The sequence below is a fragment of the Vigna radiata genome, chromosome 5, assembly GCF_000741045.1.
Source record: "Vigna radiata var. radiata cultivar VC1973A chromosome 5, Vradiata_ver6, whole genome shotgun sequence".
Taxonomy (NCBI): domain Eukaryota; kingdom Viridiplantae; phylum Streptophyta; class Magnoliopsida; order Fabales; family Fabaceae; genus Vigna; species Vigna radiata.
The window spans coordinates 14972256-14993142 of NC_028355.1; the positions used below are offsets into that span (position 1 = coordinate 14972256).

The 20887-nt window shown below is 34.3% G+C and overlaps 1 protein-coding gene across 5 annotated transcripts; it reads right to left on the bottom strand.

The window, feature by feature from the left end:
* Positions 1-784: 784 nt before the first annotated feature.
* Positions 785-18605, bottom strand: LOC106761916 (BEACH domain-containing protein B; the record flags this gene model as incomplete). 5 transcript variants are annotated; one of them, XM_022780702.1, is given in 20 exon segments in its annotated part: positions 789-1433; positions 1659-1881; positions 2635-3405; positions 7037-7274; positions 7371-7742; positions 7851-7976; positions 11455-11661; positions 12849-12942; positions 13047-13093; positions 13172-13624; positions 13752-14075; positions 14164-14628; positions 14745-14966; positions 15512-15725; positions 15971-16432; positions 16546-16658; positions 17221-17400; positions 17497-17715; positions 17791-17976; positions 18350-18605. In XM_022780702.1, coding segments are annotated over 18 exon segments (4870 nt in total), but the record flags the coding sequence as incomplete, so codon positions are not given.
* Positions 18606-20887: the final 2282 nt, after the last annotated feature.

Below are 20887 nucleotides of genomic sequence, written 5' to 3' on the forward strand. Positions count from 1 at the left end.
TATTTAAATTTTATTTCAAATATTTACATATTAATAATTTTTATACATGAAAATATTATATTGATAAATATTATCTATTTTAAACATAATAACTAATACAGTAAAATACTTTTGACATAAGTTATTGGCTTACATTATCAAGTTAAATTATCAACCACTTAATTAAAATACACACTCAACTTGTGTCCACTTCATCTTACAAGTTTGATCAATTTAAATCATATGCCTTTCATCCTTATTATTAAATCTCAAATACAACCACACAGCAGCTACTAAATAATTTATACTAAAGAAGAAAATGCATACTTTTTTAAATATTTACATTTAACTATTTTTGTTTGTGCAAGAGTCATACATTCGGTCATATCATGAAAACTCAAGTCTTGTAAAACCTTTCTATTAAAGTGTGCCAAAATGATATAAAATTTAAGACCTAAAATCTAAAATAAAACCCTAAGTCGTAAGAATAATTTTTTTTCCTACTTTTGAAGATATATATTTATGCCAACAATCTAATAAAAATTGATAAAAAATCAACGAATACGAATCTTTGAAGACCCTTCCTTACATTGTAATAGAAGTTACACACAGAAGTTTTAATAGTGATGTGACAGTAAAGCCTACCAAATTTAAATTAAGACATTGTAAAATGATTTTTAAACTTTTAATAAATTACAATAGATAATTAGAAAGTGTGGACTTGTATCTAAGGAATCGCTTTATTTATTTATTTAATAAAACAGTTATCATGGCATGAACAAGAACATAAAACAAAACAGAGAAAGAAAGAGCAAAACAGAATTAAGAGATTTATTTTAACTAAAGAAACAAGAAGTTCTGTTTTACAAGATATAAATTTTGTTTGCCGATATTTTCAGTCGGTTGTTCACGGTATGATATCCTTAAATTTCATTTCATAGTTCTTAAATGAGCAATATCAGCATATACACGACATGGTGGGGGGGTTATCTTTTGCCTGTTCGATGCGGCATTTCAGGCTGGACTGTACAATCCGAGTGTCAGCAGAGAAACCCAAAAATAATAGTACAGCTACAGTTTTAGTGCACAAGAATCCTAGTAATCCTATTGATGAATTAACGAATATAATGTACATGTATGGACAAACCCCCAAGTCCTAACTTCTCTATGTAATCTAAATCATGAAAAGAAAGGTTTCTGGAATCGATTTAGCTCACGGGGTTCAGAAAGTAGATGACAATTTCAGTTCTTCTATTCCAGTTTGAAGAAGCCGATATGCTTTCTATTTTCAGATAAAGCCGGTACTCATTCATATAATGGAATCCACAAGCACCTCATGGAAATGATACTCAAAATAGTCTAAAGGAGGAAAATGACAATCTCACCATCTAGTGATATTATCAATTTAGCATAATCCAAATATAGTCACTAGTCAGTGGTTGCACCTGTAAGACCTGTAAAATATATTTCCATATAAGAAACATCATAGTACATTTTGGATGTTACTTGCTAAGAACAGTCATCAAATACTTTGGATTATTCACACACACAGATACACATATGCAGAGAATGACCCATGTTTTGAACAGCAAGCTGATTTCAAGAGACACGTTTAAATTATTAAGACTCTAGAGTACGATAAGTTCAATAAAGAGATACATTCAATAACAAACTGTCACCTGTTATAAAACAGAGAAGGAGAAGAAGAGTTATATTACGGAAGGGAGGAGACAAACAACAGGAAGCTGATCTTGTTGTATTCTTGATTGATAATATTGTTGAGCGCATCATCAAGAGTGATAAATTTCAGGGAAACGTCTTGGCCTTCCAAGAACCGTGAGTTTTGAGTCCCTGAACAGTGGCTAAAACTTGTTGCTATGTAAGGAAGTTGTCATCATCCAACTTTAGAGATATAGGGGTATTGAAGGTGTGAGGAAGAAAAGGAGAGAAGCAGAACAATTTTCGGAGTGCACAGTGGAAGAAGAAAGAGAGGTGGAAGCCATGGTCAGATCAAAGAAGCTATAAATACCATGTCAGAAAACACAGAAGGATAAAAAGAGAATTATATTCATGAAGAGAAAAGAAGCGTACGATACAAGGCTTTCAATATATCAGACTGGAAAATATAACAGACTCTGTTATATATCAGTACCAGTTTGTCTAACATCATCACCCATATACAAAACGTGGATTACAAGTGTTTGGATTTTTTTTTAAGTTTAATTACAAGTTGAGACAAAGTCTTCCTTAACTAATTACAGCTAATAAACAATAAACAATCAATTACAATAATTCAATTGATAAATGTTTTTCTTACACGGTTAATATGAAATTGAGATTGATTATTTAAAAATCAAATGCGATTAACAATACTGCTGAGATTAGAAGCAGCAGAAAAGTAAATTCATAGAACAGCAGTCGTATCACAGATGAAATGACTGCCAATGATTGACATGACAGTAATTGCAGTAAGGAACAGCGGGAAATAGACATATTGTCAATCATGTATAACTAAAATGACTGCGAAGTAGTCTATCAGAATTTTATTTGATTGATAGATATAATCAAGCAATCTGCAATCAAGAGCAAATCCTAAGTATTGGAGAAAGGAAAAAACAAAGAACCAAATAGTCATAATATTGGCAGTGCTTGTACCTGAAACAGTCATCATGCGGGCAGCTCTAGCTGTCAAAATTCCACATGCACCTTCTACAAGCTATTGTTATATTTTGTGTTATGTCAGTTTTGATTTTGTATTCTTGTTGTGACTAGTTTTACGAATCTGAGGATTTTCAATCGAGTACACTAGGAGGCTTCCATCTTTTGTGCCAGCCAAGAAGCATTCTTCTGGGGTTACTGCCAGAGATGTCATAACCTTTCCAACTCCTTGATATTTCTTAACAACTTCAAGGGTGTACATGGAGCGAACAACAATTTGCCCCTGGTCACCTGCACCTACCAAAAACTCACCACATCGGCTCAATTGAACTGCATTAAGGCGTCCATTGGATTCAGAAGCAGCTAGATATTTTCCATTGATTGAATACAGGTGCAAACTAAGATCATCATCAGCATAAATTACAATCTGGCCCCGCTGAGACACAACAAGCTTTGTTATTGGACTGCCTGATGGATGACGCAAGGATCTAACATATCGACCTTCTCGCAGGGTGTGGAACACGCAAGTTCCATCTTTTGATCCACTAATTATAATATCAAGTTCATGACTAACATATAAGCAAGTTATTATATCATCATGCCCACAAAGGATGTGACATGGAGTTTCAATTATGACATGATTCTTCCGGGCTAGTTCAGATTGACTGTTTCGTATTCTCTTCTCAGTGGTTTTACCACGAAAGACTTCCCAAACCATTACTGTTGTATCATAACTTCCAGTCGCAAGTATATTTCCATCAGATGTAACTGCAGCACAAATACCATTCTCTAGTCAGAAAGAAGCAGAAAATAGAAGGTGGAACATCATAGTGCAATAATACATGTTAACAGAAAGCGCACTGAAAGTTGTCAAATCAAACATTTATATCTATGAAACAAATAATAAGTACCAGTACCGACTTCAGATACACATAACTAGCAATTCAATAGGTCAACCAATAGCAAAGCAAATATATTAGAATAAAATGGAGATCTTTTCCAACCACTGTAGCGGTTGTGCCTCCACCACAGATAATGTTTGATTTGCAAAACCGGTGTGATAGTCCAAGATAGGCAACCACCATGCTGCAAAAATTGAGGCGGCCGAAGCTGTAACATGCCAGCATACACCAAGGTTAAACTCGTCTCTGCATTCTTTTTCCAGATTTGTAACTTTCATCTTAATTGGAGTTTGTTGGATTTTATTTTTATTTTTTAGTGTTGTTTCTCTTTCTTGGTAATTACTTTCTCTCTCTACAATTATCTAGTCCTTCAACTACATCTCCATCTGATCAAGTCACTATCCTAGTTGCATGTGATCCTCTTGTTGTGACTAATGTACCTACATATCCCCCACCTCCACCAACTCTTTATGTGTACCATTGTCATCAAACTCCCCATCATCCACTGGATGACTATATTCTAGTGCCAAGTGTTGCATACCCTCCGACTCCAACACTTGAATCTAGTATTCCCATTGTTTTCTATAAAGGTATATGTTCTATCCGTAATCCCTCTCTCCATAATATTGGATTGAGTTATCATAGATTATCTCCATCAATTTATATTTGACTTTTGTCTATTTCTTCTATGTCAATTCCAAAATCTGTGGATGATGTCTTACCCCGTCTTGGTCAGCCCCACTTGATGAAATATGTACTCTTTAAAATAAGGTTTAAACCCTTTTTTGGTCCCTAAATTAAGTTCTGATGTTCAGTTTAGTCCTCGCTTTTAAAACTGTCAACCTTTAGTCCCTATGATATGAAAAATGTATCAAATCAGTCCTCATGACAGCACTAAATGAACAATATATCACAAGTTTAAATACCTAGGTATCCAATATTTTGTGATTTGTTAATGGAAGGTGTTATGAACAACAAATCACTTCATGAAAAACTTGAGATTTATTAACGAATATGACTGATTTGATACATTTTTCATATATAGGGACTAAAGGTTGACCTTTTTAAAAGCGAAGACTAAACTGAACATCAGAACTTAACTTAGGGACCAAAAAAGGGTTTAAACCTTAGAATAATGCAATCTGGGAACTTGTTCTTTTACCTTCTAAGAAATCTATTGTTTGTTGGTTGTAGGTGGATTTTTGCTATCAAAGTTGATCTTGATGATACTATTGATCATATCAAAGTTTGCCTAGTGGTCAAAGGTTATACACAAAGTTTGGGGTTGGACAATGGTGACGCTTTTTCTCCCATTGCAAAGATGGTCTCTGTTTGCTTATTCATAGTCTTGGGTGTTTTTCAACTTTGGTCTCTTTATCAACAGAATGTAAAAAAGTGTTTTTTTTTAATGATGATTTGCAAGAAGAAATTTATATGAAGAAACTTCCAAATTTTGTTATTCAAGAGGAGTCTTTTAGTGTATGTTGTCTCTGCAGATCATTATATAGCCTCAAGAAGTTTCGTAGAGCTTGGTTTGGCAACTTTGGTGTGACTCACATCGAGACAGATCATTTAGTATTTTATCGTTGTTAGATATAGTGAGCTTAGGCCCATCTCTTTGTATTTTCTTATCTATAAATGCATAACCCTACATGCTCTATACACACTAGGGATTCAACCTATGCTTCTCTCTCTTTTATTTCAATAATAGTCACTCCAATTCTCATTGTATCAATCTAGCAATATATGTTGATGATATTGTACTGATAGGCACCATGGCTCAAATAAAGTAACACCTTTGTCATCACTTTCAAACCAAACAACTTGGCAAACTCAAATATTTCTTGGGGTTAAGATAGCACAATCCAACAATGGAATTGTTATTTCTCAAAGAAAGTATCCATTGGATATTTTGGAGGAAACTAAAGGGCCACTCCCAGATATTAGTTGAAAAACTGAAGTATCTAACAATTACTCATCCTAAAATTTCCACTGTAGTAACTGTGGCGAGTCAATTTCTTAATTCTTCAAGTGCAAATCATTGGGATGTTGTCATTATGTTAGAGTACATTATAGGTTCTCCTAGACAAAGTTTGTTATATGAATACAATAATCACAATAAAGTTGTATGTTATTTAGATAGGAGATTCACTTCTGTAGTGGTAGATTTTCAAAAAATATTCAGATCGATTGTCATTGTATTCAAGAGAAGATTGTATCTAGAGAAATCAAGATTTTGTTAATTCTAATGATCAACTAGTAGAAGTTTTTACTAAATCATTACAAGAACCTAGAATTAATTATGTTTGTATTAAAAAATAGACTTTAAATCTAACTTTATCCCACAAAAACATAAGGGATTTAGTGTGCTCTAAAACATAAGGGATTCAGCCTATGCCTTTCTCTCTCGTTCTAACAAGGTACTAAAAGAATTACTAGTGTGTGGCACCAATGCAGGGTTGCAAGTAAATTGGCGAGTAAATTGTCCTCTGCAAGTGAAGTATGTGCCTCTGTGTTTATTTCCTGAGAAAACGGAGGAGTGTGGGTGATGTGGAAGTTGTAAAAGGGTCCACTGGTGATTCCAAAATCTGATCACAGGTAGCAACATACTCCCAAGTGCTTCTAGTTGGTTGTTTTGGTCAAAATTTCACAGGGAGGACATCAATAAAATCCACTGCAACATTATAATCAAAAGAGGAACCTTCACAGTCTATGAAAAATCAAGCCAAAAGGTCTAGAGAGGGTTACCGAAAGGGTTGGCAACTTATCTATCCTGGACGATAAGTCTCCCCAGAAAAGGGTACACATGTTCATCTGGTGTGTGCGTGAGAAACACTTACTACTGAGAGACAACGCATGAGAATGCACGTGGAGATAATTAAAAGTGGGATTACAAGTTTTGAGACTTAAAACTGCAGTATTTTCCAGAGGATGCTAACAAAGGTTGCAGAGGCATTGCGTTTAAAAGAGGTCAGCAATAGGGAAATGGGACATATTGTAGTCGCTGTTCATCTGATAATTTCTCGATAGAAAGGATCCAAAAAAAAATATCCTAAATCAGTGATACCATATGGAAAGAATTTATCTTAATGTTGTGCATTGCATGTCCACGCATACATGTTATATGTAATGACATATTAGAGTACAATAAAATCTGTCAAAATTCCTTATGTATAATTGCATGTTAAAATATAATAAAAATCAGTCAAAAATACACAAGAGTAAATCAAATCCCTTAATTGTAGAGACTGATCTCTGATTTCTAGCAATATCGATTTCCACAGTTCACAAGTGATCAATGCGCCATGTAATAAATACAGTATTGGATATTTTCATATAGTACAACAATGATCATAATGACTATGCCAGTGTGGCTCTAGGCAAAAAAATCTATATATCACCTCATCTAGTATGAAAGCTAACAAAATGTAAATGGTTTAAGGAATGCCTGCCACTCTTCAGCATATTAGGAATCCTATCTGAACCATTATACATACCTGCAACGCAGCTCACCACATCCTTGTGCTGTCGGATACTCTGTACCAATCTGCCATCACTTAAGGATATAACCTGAAAACTGTTTTCCCAATTACCACATGATATTAAGAAATTCTCAGAGGGTGTCTGCATTGTTGCAAAACATTGAGCTCCAAGTTCAACGTTTTCAGGCACAGGAATCCCAATTTTGCGAGGAGAAAGAATGTCAGATCCTCCAACTCCAAAGAATGGATCCTGCTGAAAATTAGAGATTGTTTCATTACTCTTGAAACCAAACATAATTCTAATAAAAAAATCATACTTTTTTCAGTGTCTGATGACACCAAGCCTAACCTGGGAACCAGAAAAGGTAAAGTTTCCACCAGACTGCAGCTGAGTTGTCAACCACATCTTAACAGACAAGTTGAGACCCTCGTTTACTATGACAATATTTGTGTCCATCAGACTAACATACAGTAAAGCAGATGGACATTGACTTGCATTACATACAATGGAAGTCAAACTGATAGAATCAGGAGCAAAGTACAGAGGATGCGCAATTGGAATAGGTGGCCCTCTTCTTGGGTGCTTCTTACGAAATATCTGGATTGGAGTCTGACCAAAGTTGGCTATCTGGTCTTCGATAGCTGCTCTTTGCATATCATCTTCCATTGTTTCGAGATCAACAGCACCTTCATAAGTCAAATAGTAGAAGATGTTCGCTGCCTATAATCCAATGTTAAAATTTTAACAGCACAACTAAACAGAATAATTTAGTTTTTCCAATTTAATTAACTTCTGATTGCCATAAACTTTGTTTAATTTAGTTTTTACCTCTACTGCAGGTTTTCCACGTTGTTTGTAACCAAATACCAAATCTATCCAGTGGTGAAGATTTGAGCTAACATACTCACTTTCAAGGGCCTCCCGGTTTCTCCTAATGAATTCTTCAGGTGAACCCTGTGCAAATAATTTATAAATATTTGGCTTGTATTGTTCTGTTTGATGTAAATGTTTCCAAATCAAAAAAATATAATAGTAGCAGAAACATGCATTAAAGAAGGTTAATAATAGTTTCATCTTGCAGTGCAAGAAGAGAACAAAAGAAAAAAATATTTAAACATCAAATATACTACTGCGTAGATATACAATATTGTATGTCCAAATCTAGCACTTAACTAAATAGCACATATCCAAATATGTCCCCAAGAAATGATTAGTTAGCAAATTGACAACTCCAGTGCGGTGAACCTGCTAGCAATTTGATGACTATGGGAAAGACTTTGTATGACAGAACTTTCAGAAATGATAGTCAAAAGAAGTAATATGTTTACAGAACCAATCTGTTTATTTTAATTACTGTTGTTGTCATTATGATCACGTTATTTTACATGTTTTGAGTTGAACTTGTTCTAATGACAATTTTAGATTGAAAGGCATAGCTCAATCTGATAAGGCACATTTTTCAAGACACTGCACTAAGAACTGCACTACAGTGATATATTTTATACTATAACCTTAGGAAGTTTGCAACGCAACCACACAAAATTACATTGAAACGCTGCTGGTTTCCATGAAAATTACATCGCATGCAATCAACTCACAAACAGTTAAAAGCCTATGCTTAATAAAAGAAGTAAAAAATTGTTGTAATTAGAGGAAAATCTTCCTTATTAGAGAAAATACCTATAAAATCTTTCTAATTAAAGAAAATATTTGTAGGATCTATCAGTATTCTGTTTCTTTATTTCTTTTTTTTAGAAAATTAGATTACTACCGCTAGAGGTAAGGAGAATGTAATTGATATGAATGAAATATAAAGTCATTCTCGTTTTCAGTATTGATTACTGTGGAAAATATGATGTACATTTTGTGATTTGGGAAAGATACAAAAAAGCTATAAATAGAAGAGAAGGGAATTAATCTGTTCATTAATCTATCACTAAAAATCAGGGAAATAATTATCCTTATAAATGCTCTAACTAAATAAGGAAATATAAACTAATCTTATTTACATTAAATCCTATTATGGGCTGTACAAATTAGAATTGAATGATTCTGATTGATATGGCTCATCACAAGCATTCCCCCTCAATCTAGGTGATAGATGTCTATTATTACGAGATTGGATTTGTTGAAATAAAACATAAAGAGGCCTAGGCAGAAATATGGAGCACATATGGTTATATATTTATAAATAGGTGTTGGAAGTCTCACATTAACTAGAGAGAATAAATATGAAGTCATTAGTTTCAGTCTATCTTAACAAAATTTGTTGTTTGTTAGGTCTATTGTCCCACCCGCTATCGAGTCACTATCAAACCATCTATTAATTTCTAATTCCATACTCGAGATATATATACCTCGGAGTAAGGGGATATGTTGAAAGTCTCACATCGGTGGCTAGAGACAAGGCCAATTTAGATATGGATGCAAACTTCATCTTACAAGTCTGTTTTGTAGGATTGAGTTAGACTTAAAGTCCACTTCTTAAGTTCGGTACATCTAACAATTTTAATAACAAAAATATGTTAAGTCGAATGAGGAACATCCAACAATCTCCCTCAAGTCGGTGCATATAAGTCGTATATACCAAGCTTATTACAAATATAACCAATTCTAGGTTCCCATAATGATTTAGTAAACACATCTACTAGATCACTTGAATTAACAAAAACAGTCTTGATTTCTTCCGGTACAATCTTTTCTCAAATAAAATGACAATTAATCTCAATATGTTTGGTTTTTCATGAAAGACAAGATTTGAGCTTATATGAAAATTGAAGGCCAAGGCCCCCTACAGATTTGAATTGAAGGCCTTCAAAATTTTTCAACAAATCAATTTCCAGGTGCAACATGGTGGCACCTTTCAAATGAAGATAGCAAAAGCAGTAGAGGTAGGACTAGGTGTCGGTGCATCGGTGGCACAAGCGGCGGAAACGATGATTGACGTCAGCCGGCAGTGGCCAGTGGTGAACAGCAGTGGACGGCCAACGGTGACGGACGACAACGGCGGTTGTCCGCGGTGGACAGCCGAAAGTGATAGCCGGCGAACAGTGACGCAGTGGCTATCGTCGACAGTGGGTGTCAGTGGACGACAACACCAGACAAAAGATACGAGACAAAATTGTCGAAAATACTGAAGAAGACACTACAAACCTGATATTGAGGCTAAGAAAGACACGATTACTCATTAAGGTATTTTAGAAAAGATGAGATTTTCAAGGTCGCCATCGGCCACCGGCCACCGGCGACAACAAAGACAGAGTAGGAAGAGACTCAGACAATCTGATACCAAGTTGAATATAGTGAAAATTATACATGGGATTAATCTCCCTTATATATATACACATAGGAATAGAAGAAATATGGAGTAAGCCCAAAATACAAATAAGAAATATAAACAAACTAACTAAAGATAAAAAATAAATATAATACTAAAGATAATATCTTTAACAGTTTCATATAAGTGTCATTTGAGTGACCTCTCCTATGCACAAGATGTATATATCTCAGCATGAATGTGGTATGTTGGAAGTCTCAAGATAAGACCAATTTAGAGCATATAAGTGCGAACCTGACCTTACAAGCCAGTTTTGCGAGATTGAGATAGGCTTAAAATTCACTTAACATGTTGATTAATTGTAAACTGCTCTATGCAAAGGTAAGCTTTAAAAGGATGTCATATCTAATTTTTTCCCTTTTATGGGTGGTTAGAATTTCTATAATCTTTGAAAGTATGAATTCCAAATCTGTCTTCTATCACTTGTATATAAATTTTGCCGATAAATAAAAAAACTTGAATATAAATTTTAGAGCAAATTAGAACAGGATTATTCATCTCAAATCTCTTTGGTGCAAGCTTACAGTATGTGCTGAAGCGGTTTAAAATTGCATTTGTAGGGTTAGGGTTCAAGGTTTAAATAAATGGAATTTTTGCTAATATTGATAATCTAAACCAAAATAAATAATACTGATCACCTTTCAGGTTTTTGAATTCAAAATATAAAATCCAATAAACCTTGATGAGGTAACACGATGGAGGTAGTTGGGAGAGGGGAGTCATCACAAATAGACATTGTATAATTCTCATCATACCATGTATAATAAACATATTTCAATCTCAGGTACGATGGTAGGTAAGATGGTTATATAAAAGATATATATTAATAATTATATTAGGTCCATTTGCTGTGCTTATCAGAAAAGTGACTGTAAAGGCTGAAGAAAAGAGCATGAAACTACCTGGAGTTGCTTCAAAAAAACAGTTTTTTGTTTTTCATTTTTTTATGCTTCTTTTTAATTAAATTTGCCCAAACATGGAAAAATTTCTAATAAGTGATTACTTCATTAAAATAAAGTACTTTTTTCTTTAAAAAGGTTAGCACAAACAGACCCACTGTTTGGCCATTTACTTAGTTTTACAAAATTTATGTACCTTAGCCCAGGGAGGCAGCCCAACATCCAGAATAGGTTCACCATCCTGTTTAACTCCGAAATGATAAGAGTTTGAATTGACAAGAAACTCGGGCATGTAAAAAAACTCAGGTATTAACTCCTTCACATCACTAGTATTTGTAAGGCAATTTCTGTAGGTGTTCTCAATGCTTTGAAAAAGACGGTCAGCATGATCAAATTTACCACCCTGACAACAATGATCACGCATAAGAAAAGTTAATCATGATTATATGCAGAAAATATAGAAAAATGAAAAAACAAAATGAAATGAAAAGAAAGCCAATACAAAGCAATTGACAATACATGCAGAAGGAAAATAATGTAGCCATTGGCTTTCATACTTAAGCACCATGAAAACAAAAGATTCGTACTAAAAGGGGATTATTAGGATAAAAGTATCCCAAAATCTCCATAGTTATTGGGAAAAGATATCCCTAGAATCTTCACATTCATTCCATCAGATTTTATTTCCTTTTTTAAGAGAATGGTTGTTACAAATAGAGGAATTGAAAATGTAATTAACATTATTGTTATTACTAATATATTTCTTTATTCCCTCTTATTATTCAAATCGATACCAAATCTCTTGATATTGGAGGCTCTATTTCGGCTGCCACTGCCGTACTTGAAGATAGTGGAGGGACAAAAAGGTGACTCCCATTGCGACAATCACAATAACAACAATCACGTCACCAATAAAAAGTGTCTCGCACCACCACCACCATCAGCGAAGCTCAGGGATAATGCTCCAATAACAAACACCCCCACTGCCACAAACAACGTCACAGACCCTTTGAGTCCATCCCAAGTTTGCCTTTTTTTTCCTCTATGGCTGAGGTGATAATCGTAATGATCTTCTAAATGTGGTGGGTCCCTACTTATTTGATGGCAAAAATTATTTGAAGTGGAGCTAATACCTTTGAAGGATTCTAACATGACAATCAAGATCAAACTATAACAACAGTCGAGGATCGGGGTCAAATGACACTAATTTTGAGATTTAGAATTATTAAGATTCATTTATCATGAGTTGGATGTGAAATTCCATGGTTACCAAGATAAGCCAAAATTACATTTTATTCCTCTGCCAAAGAAGTCTGAGATGTGACTTAAACAATACCTCTCCTTTGAAAAAGGATTTTGTTGCCTATTATGACCTTGAAAGTACAATGTTTAATGCTACAGATAATAAACTGAGTGCCAATAATTAAATATGTGCACATTAGGAGCCACGTGTTAAAGTTGTTGAAAGAGTAAGCATTTTTAAATTCCTGCATGGTTTAAAGCACGACAGTACATTGATTGCAAGACATTTCTGACTATACTAAAAGTAGTAGGCAATAAATTTTTAAAATATGTTGTTAGTTGTGATACCTGCAGATTACGGTGAAGAGATGTAAAGGGCTCTAATCTAAGAAGGTAATAAAGCACAATGCCCATACTTGAGTAATGAGACCCATAGTAGAAACTGCATCAATAGACAAACACTAATACATCAGACAAAGTTATTTATCTTATATACACAATAAAAAAAGGATCACTACAAATCTTAGACCAAAACAGACCAATTACCTGGGTATATCAGGATCACAAAAATTACGGTATCTATCTTCAAATACCTAAATATAAGAAGCATACAATAAGAATGGTAATAATAATGATAACAGATCAAACTGACTTATATTTTAAACATTAACCTCAAATCTTTTTGTATCAAGTGCTCCAACAGGCTTTGAGAGATCTCGAAATGTAGATGACTTGTTAAAATCAAGAACCTCTGATGAGTGGTCAGCCAAGACCCAAGGAAAAACGGGATATTGGGTCAAATCATTGTAAGATCTTCCAGCAAGTGTGTTTAGAATCATTAAATACTCAAAGTTTGTTATATCCCTCCTCCTCCAGTTTTCTCTGGCAGTTTCTGCCATTTCCTGTGCCACTCGCCGATCAACAAAACTTATAGATCCACTCTTATCCCTTCCACTTCCCTTGGGAATTGAATATTCGTTTCTTGTGGTAACTATCAAGTTTCCTATGTCTTTTGCATCCTTCATGGATGCAAAGTTTAGAAACACAGGGGCAACTGAATCACTAAAGAAAATCTCTATGGCAGTGTATCTGAGCAAATACCGCGTCCAATGAACAGCCTTTATCTAATAAAATCATAACCAGACAAAGATCCATCCAAAAGAAAAGGAAAAAAAAAATAAAGAAAATAATCAATATTCAATGAGTATAGTGCAATAGAACATGCAAAGAAAATGAAACCAGCAAACCAACCTTGGCAACACTCCATCTTCGATGCCGTTTAACACATCTCATAAGTTTAATAGATCCACTTCCATTTATCAGTTCTGCATGACCAACTGCTATTCCCTTTTGAGGATCCATACCAGAAACAGAGCACTTATATGATCTATGTTTTACATCAGACTTGGTGAGATCAGAATTAATTGAGGTGTCGAAGTTTTTAAAAACAGATGACCCACCAGTACCCTCTACCAAAAATTGAGCAGAGAAATGTAAAACATTTTTCATCACTGCCAAATGACCAGCTAATTTTCTCTTTGGGGTCACAAGAACACAAGGAATTGAAACAAGCACCTGAAAATCAAAATTAGGCATGATATCAGCAACAGAGTTTCAGACAACCTTTCAATACAAAGAGACCATATTCCTTCATACCACATACCTCACTAGCTTCTGTTTCAGGAGAAGAGGAAGTATCTTTCCGTTCTTGCACAATATCCTTTCTGTCACTGACATCTTTTGGTAAGTCTGAGGATTGGCAGTCTGAATGATCACCGGGAGTCTTCTGTCCACTTATATCAGTATTGGCTTCATTTGTGTCCGATGTTCCCTCATCAGTTATTTTTCTTATCCCTTTCAGTAGGAGCTGCTTCATTTGGTCAGGTATAGTAACCACCAAACCATGATTACTTTCATTAATAGGAGTAACAACCCCACTACCGGTGGCATAAAGAGGACTGCACAGATTTTCATCAAAATGGTAATTTTGCCTTAGTTTTGGCCTGCGTCGCCATGTGTCTTCTATCTTATCAAGTTTCCAGTGTGTTACAACAGTATTTGGGAAAGGTTTAGCAGACCATGGACCCCTCTCATCAATTAAAGAACGAAACATGTGTATCCATTTTTCCTGTATAAAAGCAACCCTATTTTGTAACAAACATACTGAACAAATTTAACATCTTTTAAAAGAAAAAAGCACGGTTAATAAATGCATAAATGTATAACAAAGAATATTATGCCTACAGCGACGTTTTGCTGCTTTTCCTCAGAAGTCAGCTGGAATTCAGCTATTCTGCTATCATCTGAAGCAATAACAGAGTTCAAGCTGTTTTGTATATCATCTTCAAAAACTTTCTTGCCGCTAAATTCTCCCGAGGAGTTTTCATCTACTCTAGAACGAAGTTCCTGTATCTGCTGGGAGCGGTCCATATTAGATGTCTTAATATATTTAGCCTCATCATTGACCTGAAAAGTTAAAGGCATCAGATAAAAACACAATGCCTCGTGCAACAAAACATTCATTAACCATAGGCAGAGTAAATAATATATTTCTCATATTCAAGATGACTCCATGGATCAATGGTATAGAATGGAAAGAAACTAGTAAGTAATATAAAATTTAAATTGATCAGTTGATTAACAAGTATGAACACATTGTATGCATTGTTTGACCAAAGGTTTTCAAAAGCATTTCAGTTCCTGGAATGACCTAAATTAGTTTATAACTGATAGTCATCAAATAAGTCGCATGCTGATAACTTAATATACATATATTTCTTGCAAAACAATTGATGAAAATTTCACATGAACCGATGGGTTAATTTTGAAACCATAGCTTAGAAATGTCTTGTGCATTAACACACTTTCCAAATCATTGGACAAACACATAATCAACAACTAATACAAAAATTCTATCAATGATATTGGACAACACCGGCTCCTCTAAAGGAAAGAGAAAAAAGTATCAAAGAAATAGACGTAAGTATTTGACAATATATTTTCAGACATACTGCTGTCAGAACTCGATCCTTTTGTATTATATTTTGAATGGATGATGCATCTTTTGAATTGTAGCTAGGATCCGAGGCATCATCTCGGCTAGCAAGGCTAGTAGCAAGCATTGATTTTCCAATATTGACAGTCTCCCGTATCAAATGTGATAAAAGATGGAAACGAACACCGTCATCCAATGTTCCATACTGTGTCCTAACAAAAAGCAGTGTCCTACATACATCCAAACCAAAAGTTACTTTTTAATATCGAAACCAGAGAATTCACTTTGAGTCTGCTTTTTGTAGAATTTTGCAGCCAGAACCACCCTGCAGCATTACAATCAGCAGGCAATATTTCTTGTTGAGGTCAAAATTCCCAATTGGAAAAAACTTCCCCCCGTGAAAAAATACATACTTTAATTGTGTTATGGGTGCAAAGGCTACAAACATGATTTAAGTATTAAGTAGAAATGTTACCAGATAATAAGTTGCAGCCTGCTTTTGCTTTGCTCGTCATCAGCATTTAAAAGGCAAGGTAAAAGTGAGATAAACTGGTGGACACACCGTGATGCCCTTTCCAAAGAAGACTTACACAAATACAGAATAACAAGACGATAAATAATTCTAGGACACCTCTCCCCTCGTAAAACCATAGCTTTATCAACATTTTTGTTAGGCTTTGCAGTCAAAGCAGTACCAATCCCTCCCGCTACAACAACTGCAGCCACTTCAGCAGCAGGAATGTTTAATGACTCAACCAAACCACGTGCCCGTTGACCAAGAGATGGTCCAACTAATGCGGATGATTTAGCTAACATATTGCTGGATCCTTTACCATTCATCTTGCCAATAACAACCCACAATTTGTCATAAAGATTCCACCATTTTTCCTCCATTGTATCATCTTTTGGTATTGGCTGATTAGAATTTTGTGATTTACTGAAAGCGAACAGAATCCAATTGTAAAAGTACTTTACATCATGCATGAACTAAATATTCGTTTTCATTGGGCAAATAGTGCCAAGAGGAAACAAGGATCTGCATTTTCATACCTAGATGTTTGAACGTCAGCTTCTTCTATCAGTACTTCTTTTAAGGCAGTACTGTACTCCTTGTGTTGTTCCATTTCCAAATCAACATGGAAATCAAAGTCACTTCCAAGAAACTGTAAGAAAAAAATAGAACTCTTCTAAAACATATTAAACGGATTAAAAAATCAGTTGTACTTTGAAATCAAAGTACGATATGTTACCTCTATACTATTAAACAAATGACAATTCCATTCTACAGGCCGAAAGGTTTTATAGAATAGTATCTTTAGATGTATATATAATATGATAATGAGGTTTGGAGAAAAATTTATTTTACTTTATTTCTTAGCTTCAAACATACAGGGAGAAGAATCCATCATTATTTTCAGGGCTTGTCCATCAAACCTTATTCACAGTCAAACATTTTCTCATTGCAGGAGCATAATGATTAGGAAGAAAATGGAAGAGTTCAATGCTGTGATGGTGCACTTGTGACTCCTAATGTGCAGTTGATTACCTAGCTTTCATAGCAGTTTCAAGAAATATGCCAAATTTCGGATTATGTCACACCGATTTCATTTTTTTTATACATAATGCTTTTGTAAGGAAATGTCACCCTCCACAAATATAAAATCAAATTTATTAAAACAAAATGAATAATTCAAACAAAAAAGAAATTTCAGGCAAACCCTTTACCGGGAGTTCTTCATTAATTTCAGAGATCAGCATCTCATCAATCAATCTCAGAAGGTATAGCGTATTGTCTCGACAGGGTTGTGAAATGAAAATACTGTCGACAGCAGCTGATAGCTCTACTAGATTCTGAATCAAATCCTCGTATATATCCCGAAGAAAATATCTATATGAATGGCCACCCTACAACAATTAAAAATAAGATATTGTAACTATCATTACACACTCTTGCATCATTAAAATGAATAATGTAACGGTGTAGTCAGATTCTCAACGTACTTCCTCAAAGTGCATAAGAAGGAAATTCACTGTCTCTTCCATCTGTTGCCAGCCACCTTTTACAGAATGCAAATAGTGACTGAGAACAAGGCAATACAAATTCCGTACCAAGTGCAGCTCATCCATTTCATTGTCACCTTTATCTGGTAATTTGGCATTATAATCTTTTAACACATCAAGCCTCAGAGATGATGTCAACCAAGCATTCCACCCATATTCCTATTAAGAATATTATCAATTAGAAAACAATTTTTTCAATTATTAACAATCAAGAGGACCTTTCAGAAACCGCACCATAAAAGCTTCAATATTTGAAGCATTTGAATCAAGAAGGTCAAGTAAATCTTTGATTACTTTCATTCTTGCATGTGCATTTTTACAGCCAGACAGATATCTGAAAATCAGAGGCAACATTTGAGGAAGTAAAAAATGACTACCCTTGCTTCTCACCCTCTCCAAGGGGTTATGTCTTTGCAAAACCTGTAACATAAGAATTGGCAGTGAGTGACCATAAATAAGAATCATAATGACTAAGGGCTGGCTAGGAAGAAACTTCTCCATGAGCACTTTTAAAAGATAAAATACGAAGAAAAAATTAAATTACCTTCTTCATAATTTGAAGACCGGATTTTGGAGAATCTAATAGGAAATAGCTTCAACAATTTAGATCGTGCTTGAACTAATTTTAGCTTATGGGCAAGTTAATTTCACTTTTACTTCTTTTTGCTTTTGCTAAAAGTAACTTTCTTTAGTTCACTTGAACTCATTATCCGGCACACAATTTAATCATTGAAATACTGTTTTGCAAATGTCAGAACTAACGGAAAAAATGAGGGATCCACATGTCCTATACCTGTTTAGGGCTAGCACCACCAAGAAGAACATCAAATAAAGTGGCACATAGAATGTCAGTCTGAGGAAAGCAGAACAGTCTATCAGATATAGCTGAGAAGATTGGTTGCATTCGGATTTTCCTTTGGCTATCGGAAATAGATCTGGGTCTTCCCACTGGGAGGTTAAAGAATCTTGACCCCTTCTTCTCTACTGGAAGGCCAACCAAAAGCCTTCCTATGAACTGTAAGCTCAACAATCTAATAGATTCAGATCCCCTAGGACAAACCAAAAATCATGAGCACACTCATAAGAACCAAATATATATTAACTGATTTCATAGAACTATTTGTGTAACCTTCAATGTACATGTTAATGTACAAAAATTTAGACATAACATTCATAATTTGTTCATAGAATAAATAAACATATTTTTTCTTAGAAAAAGAAATTTATTGAGATAGAAGAGCGCCAAGGATATTGTTGTTTGCAGAAGTTAAAAAGTAAATTTTAAGTCTAACTCAACCCTATAAAATTGGCTTGTAAGGCAAGGATTGCACCCACTTATATACTCTAAACTGGCCTAATCATTGGTCAATATGAGATTTCCAACACACACCCCTCACATCACAGTCAAATAGTAGCCCAATACTTGACTTTATCTCTAATTGATGTGAGACTTCCAATAACAAATATCTAGAATGGAAAAAGGGACAATAAGCATAGTAACTTCAAGCAAGATAAAGCTAATTTTTACAAGAGGATAAACCGAACAAAAAATAAAATAGAATGGAAAAGGGACAATAAGCATAGTAACTTGTCTCATGTTTAGAAGAAAATAATTTCTCTCTTATTCAGTCTCATTACATATATATGTGTGTATATATATATATATATATATATATATACACACACACACACACACATACATACATATATACATTGATTGGATAAGTTAGGAAACAAGCACCGCCTATTCTAGGAAACAAATTCATGAGATTGTGGAATTGATACACTAGTAATAAACCAAGATGCAGCCAACATACATAATTCAAACCAATAAGAATAAAATATGAAACTTCCTAAAATATCTTGACAGAATAAAATCTAAAACATCCTAAAAATATCACAACATTACCCCTCATGTGGTAAATAAGTGTTTACCATTCTCAACTTGGATATAATTCTCTCAAAGATTTCAGCCCCTTGGTTAATATGTATGTTATATTTTAATTTCTATATTCTCTTATTAAGACCATTCGGATCTTTATTTCTTGTATCTAGAAAGATCTTGTCCACACAGGATTTCAAATAGTAGACATATTCACTAAAGGACTTCCTTAAGGTATATTCCAAGATCTTGTTAGAAAATTGAGAATCACTAACATTCACTTATCAACTAGAGGGAAAGTGTTGCAAATGGCAGATTATTAGGATAAAAACCATTCTAAATATCGCATAGTAAATAGGAAAAAATATATTCACTTTGACTCAAACTATTAAGTCAAAGTTTAATGTATAATGCCCAAGTCTCATGATTAGGGTCATCTAATTTGTCAATTGATATATTCCCATTAACATAATTAGTGTAGATTGACATATCAGACGAATTGGAAGCAACGAGGGTAATAGCAAAGGTTGAAGTCGTCAAAACCATATTTGAAGAGGAGAGAGAAAAACCTAAAATCCAAGGTTCTCCGATCAAGTCAATAAGCACATTCCATAAAGTGGAAGAGGAGGCAATCTCATCCCAGGTAATCACTACTAAAAAGGAGGGAAGCTCTGCCACACACAACAGCAAAAGTGAACAAATGCATGACTTTGAACAGCAAGTGAGGGTGTGTGGATGCTCTGATGAAGGAGATTTTTGCATGGTGGCAGTCGTCTGACCCAGACAATCTGATTGGTCTGATGGCAGCATTGATGTTTACTCTGGGGATTGTTGCAGTTGCGAGGACTGATTAAAAACAAATTGTGTATGGATTACTAGAAAACCCTAGCTCTAGATACAATGTTGAAAGTAGTGAAAATTAGGGTTAGGACTAATTCCCTTGTGTAGAAAATACATATAGAGTAATATATTTATAATGGATAATAAAGAAAAATATGGACTAAGCCCAAATACACATGATATTGTAACTAACATAGGATATTGTAACTAACAATATCTAACAAGGTTTATTGTTCGACCCACTATCGAGCCGTTACCGAACCACCCATTAATGTTTAGTCCCAAGCTCATAGATATGTCACGGAGTTAGGAGAGTGTATTGAAAGTCTCACATCAACTAGAAATAAAGTCAATTTAAATTAAAAGTGAGTGTAAACCTCACCTTACAAGTTAGTTTTGTGGTGTTAAATTAGATTTTGAAGTCTTTTTTCTTAACAACACATGGATTCAACCACTGTTTGAGTATGAGGTTTTGTTATTAATTGTTCTTTGCATAATTACATAGCTTATATACATATATATATATATATATATATATATATATATATATATATATATATATATATATATATATATATATATATATATATATATATATATAAGTATACA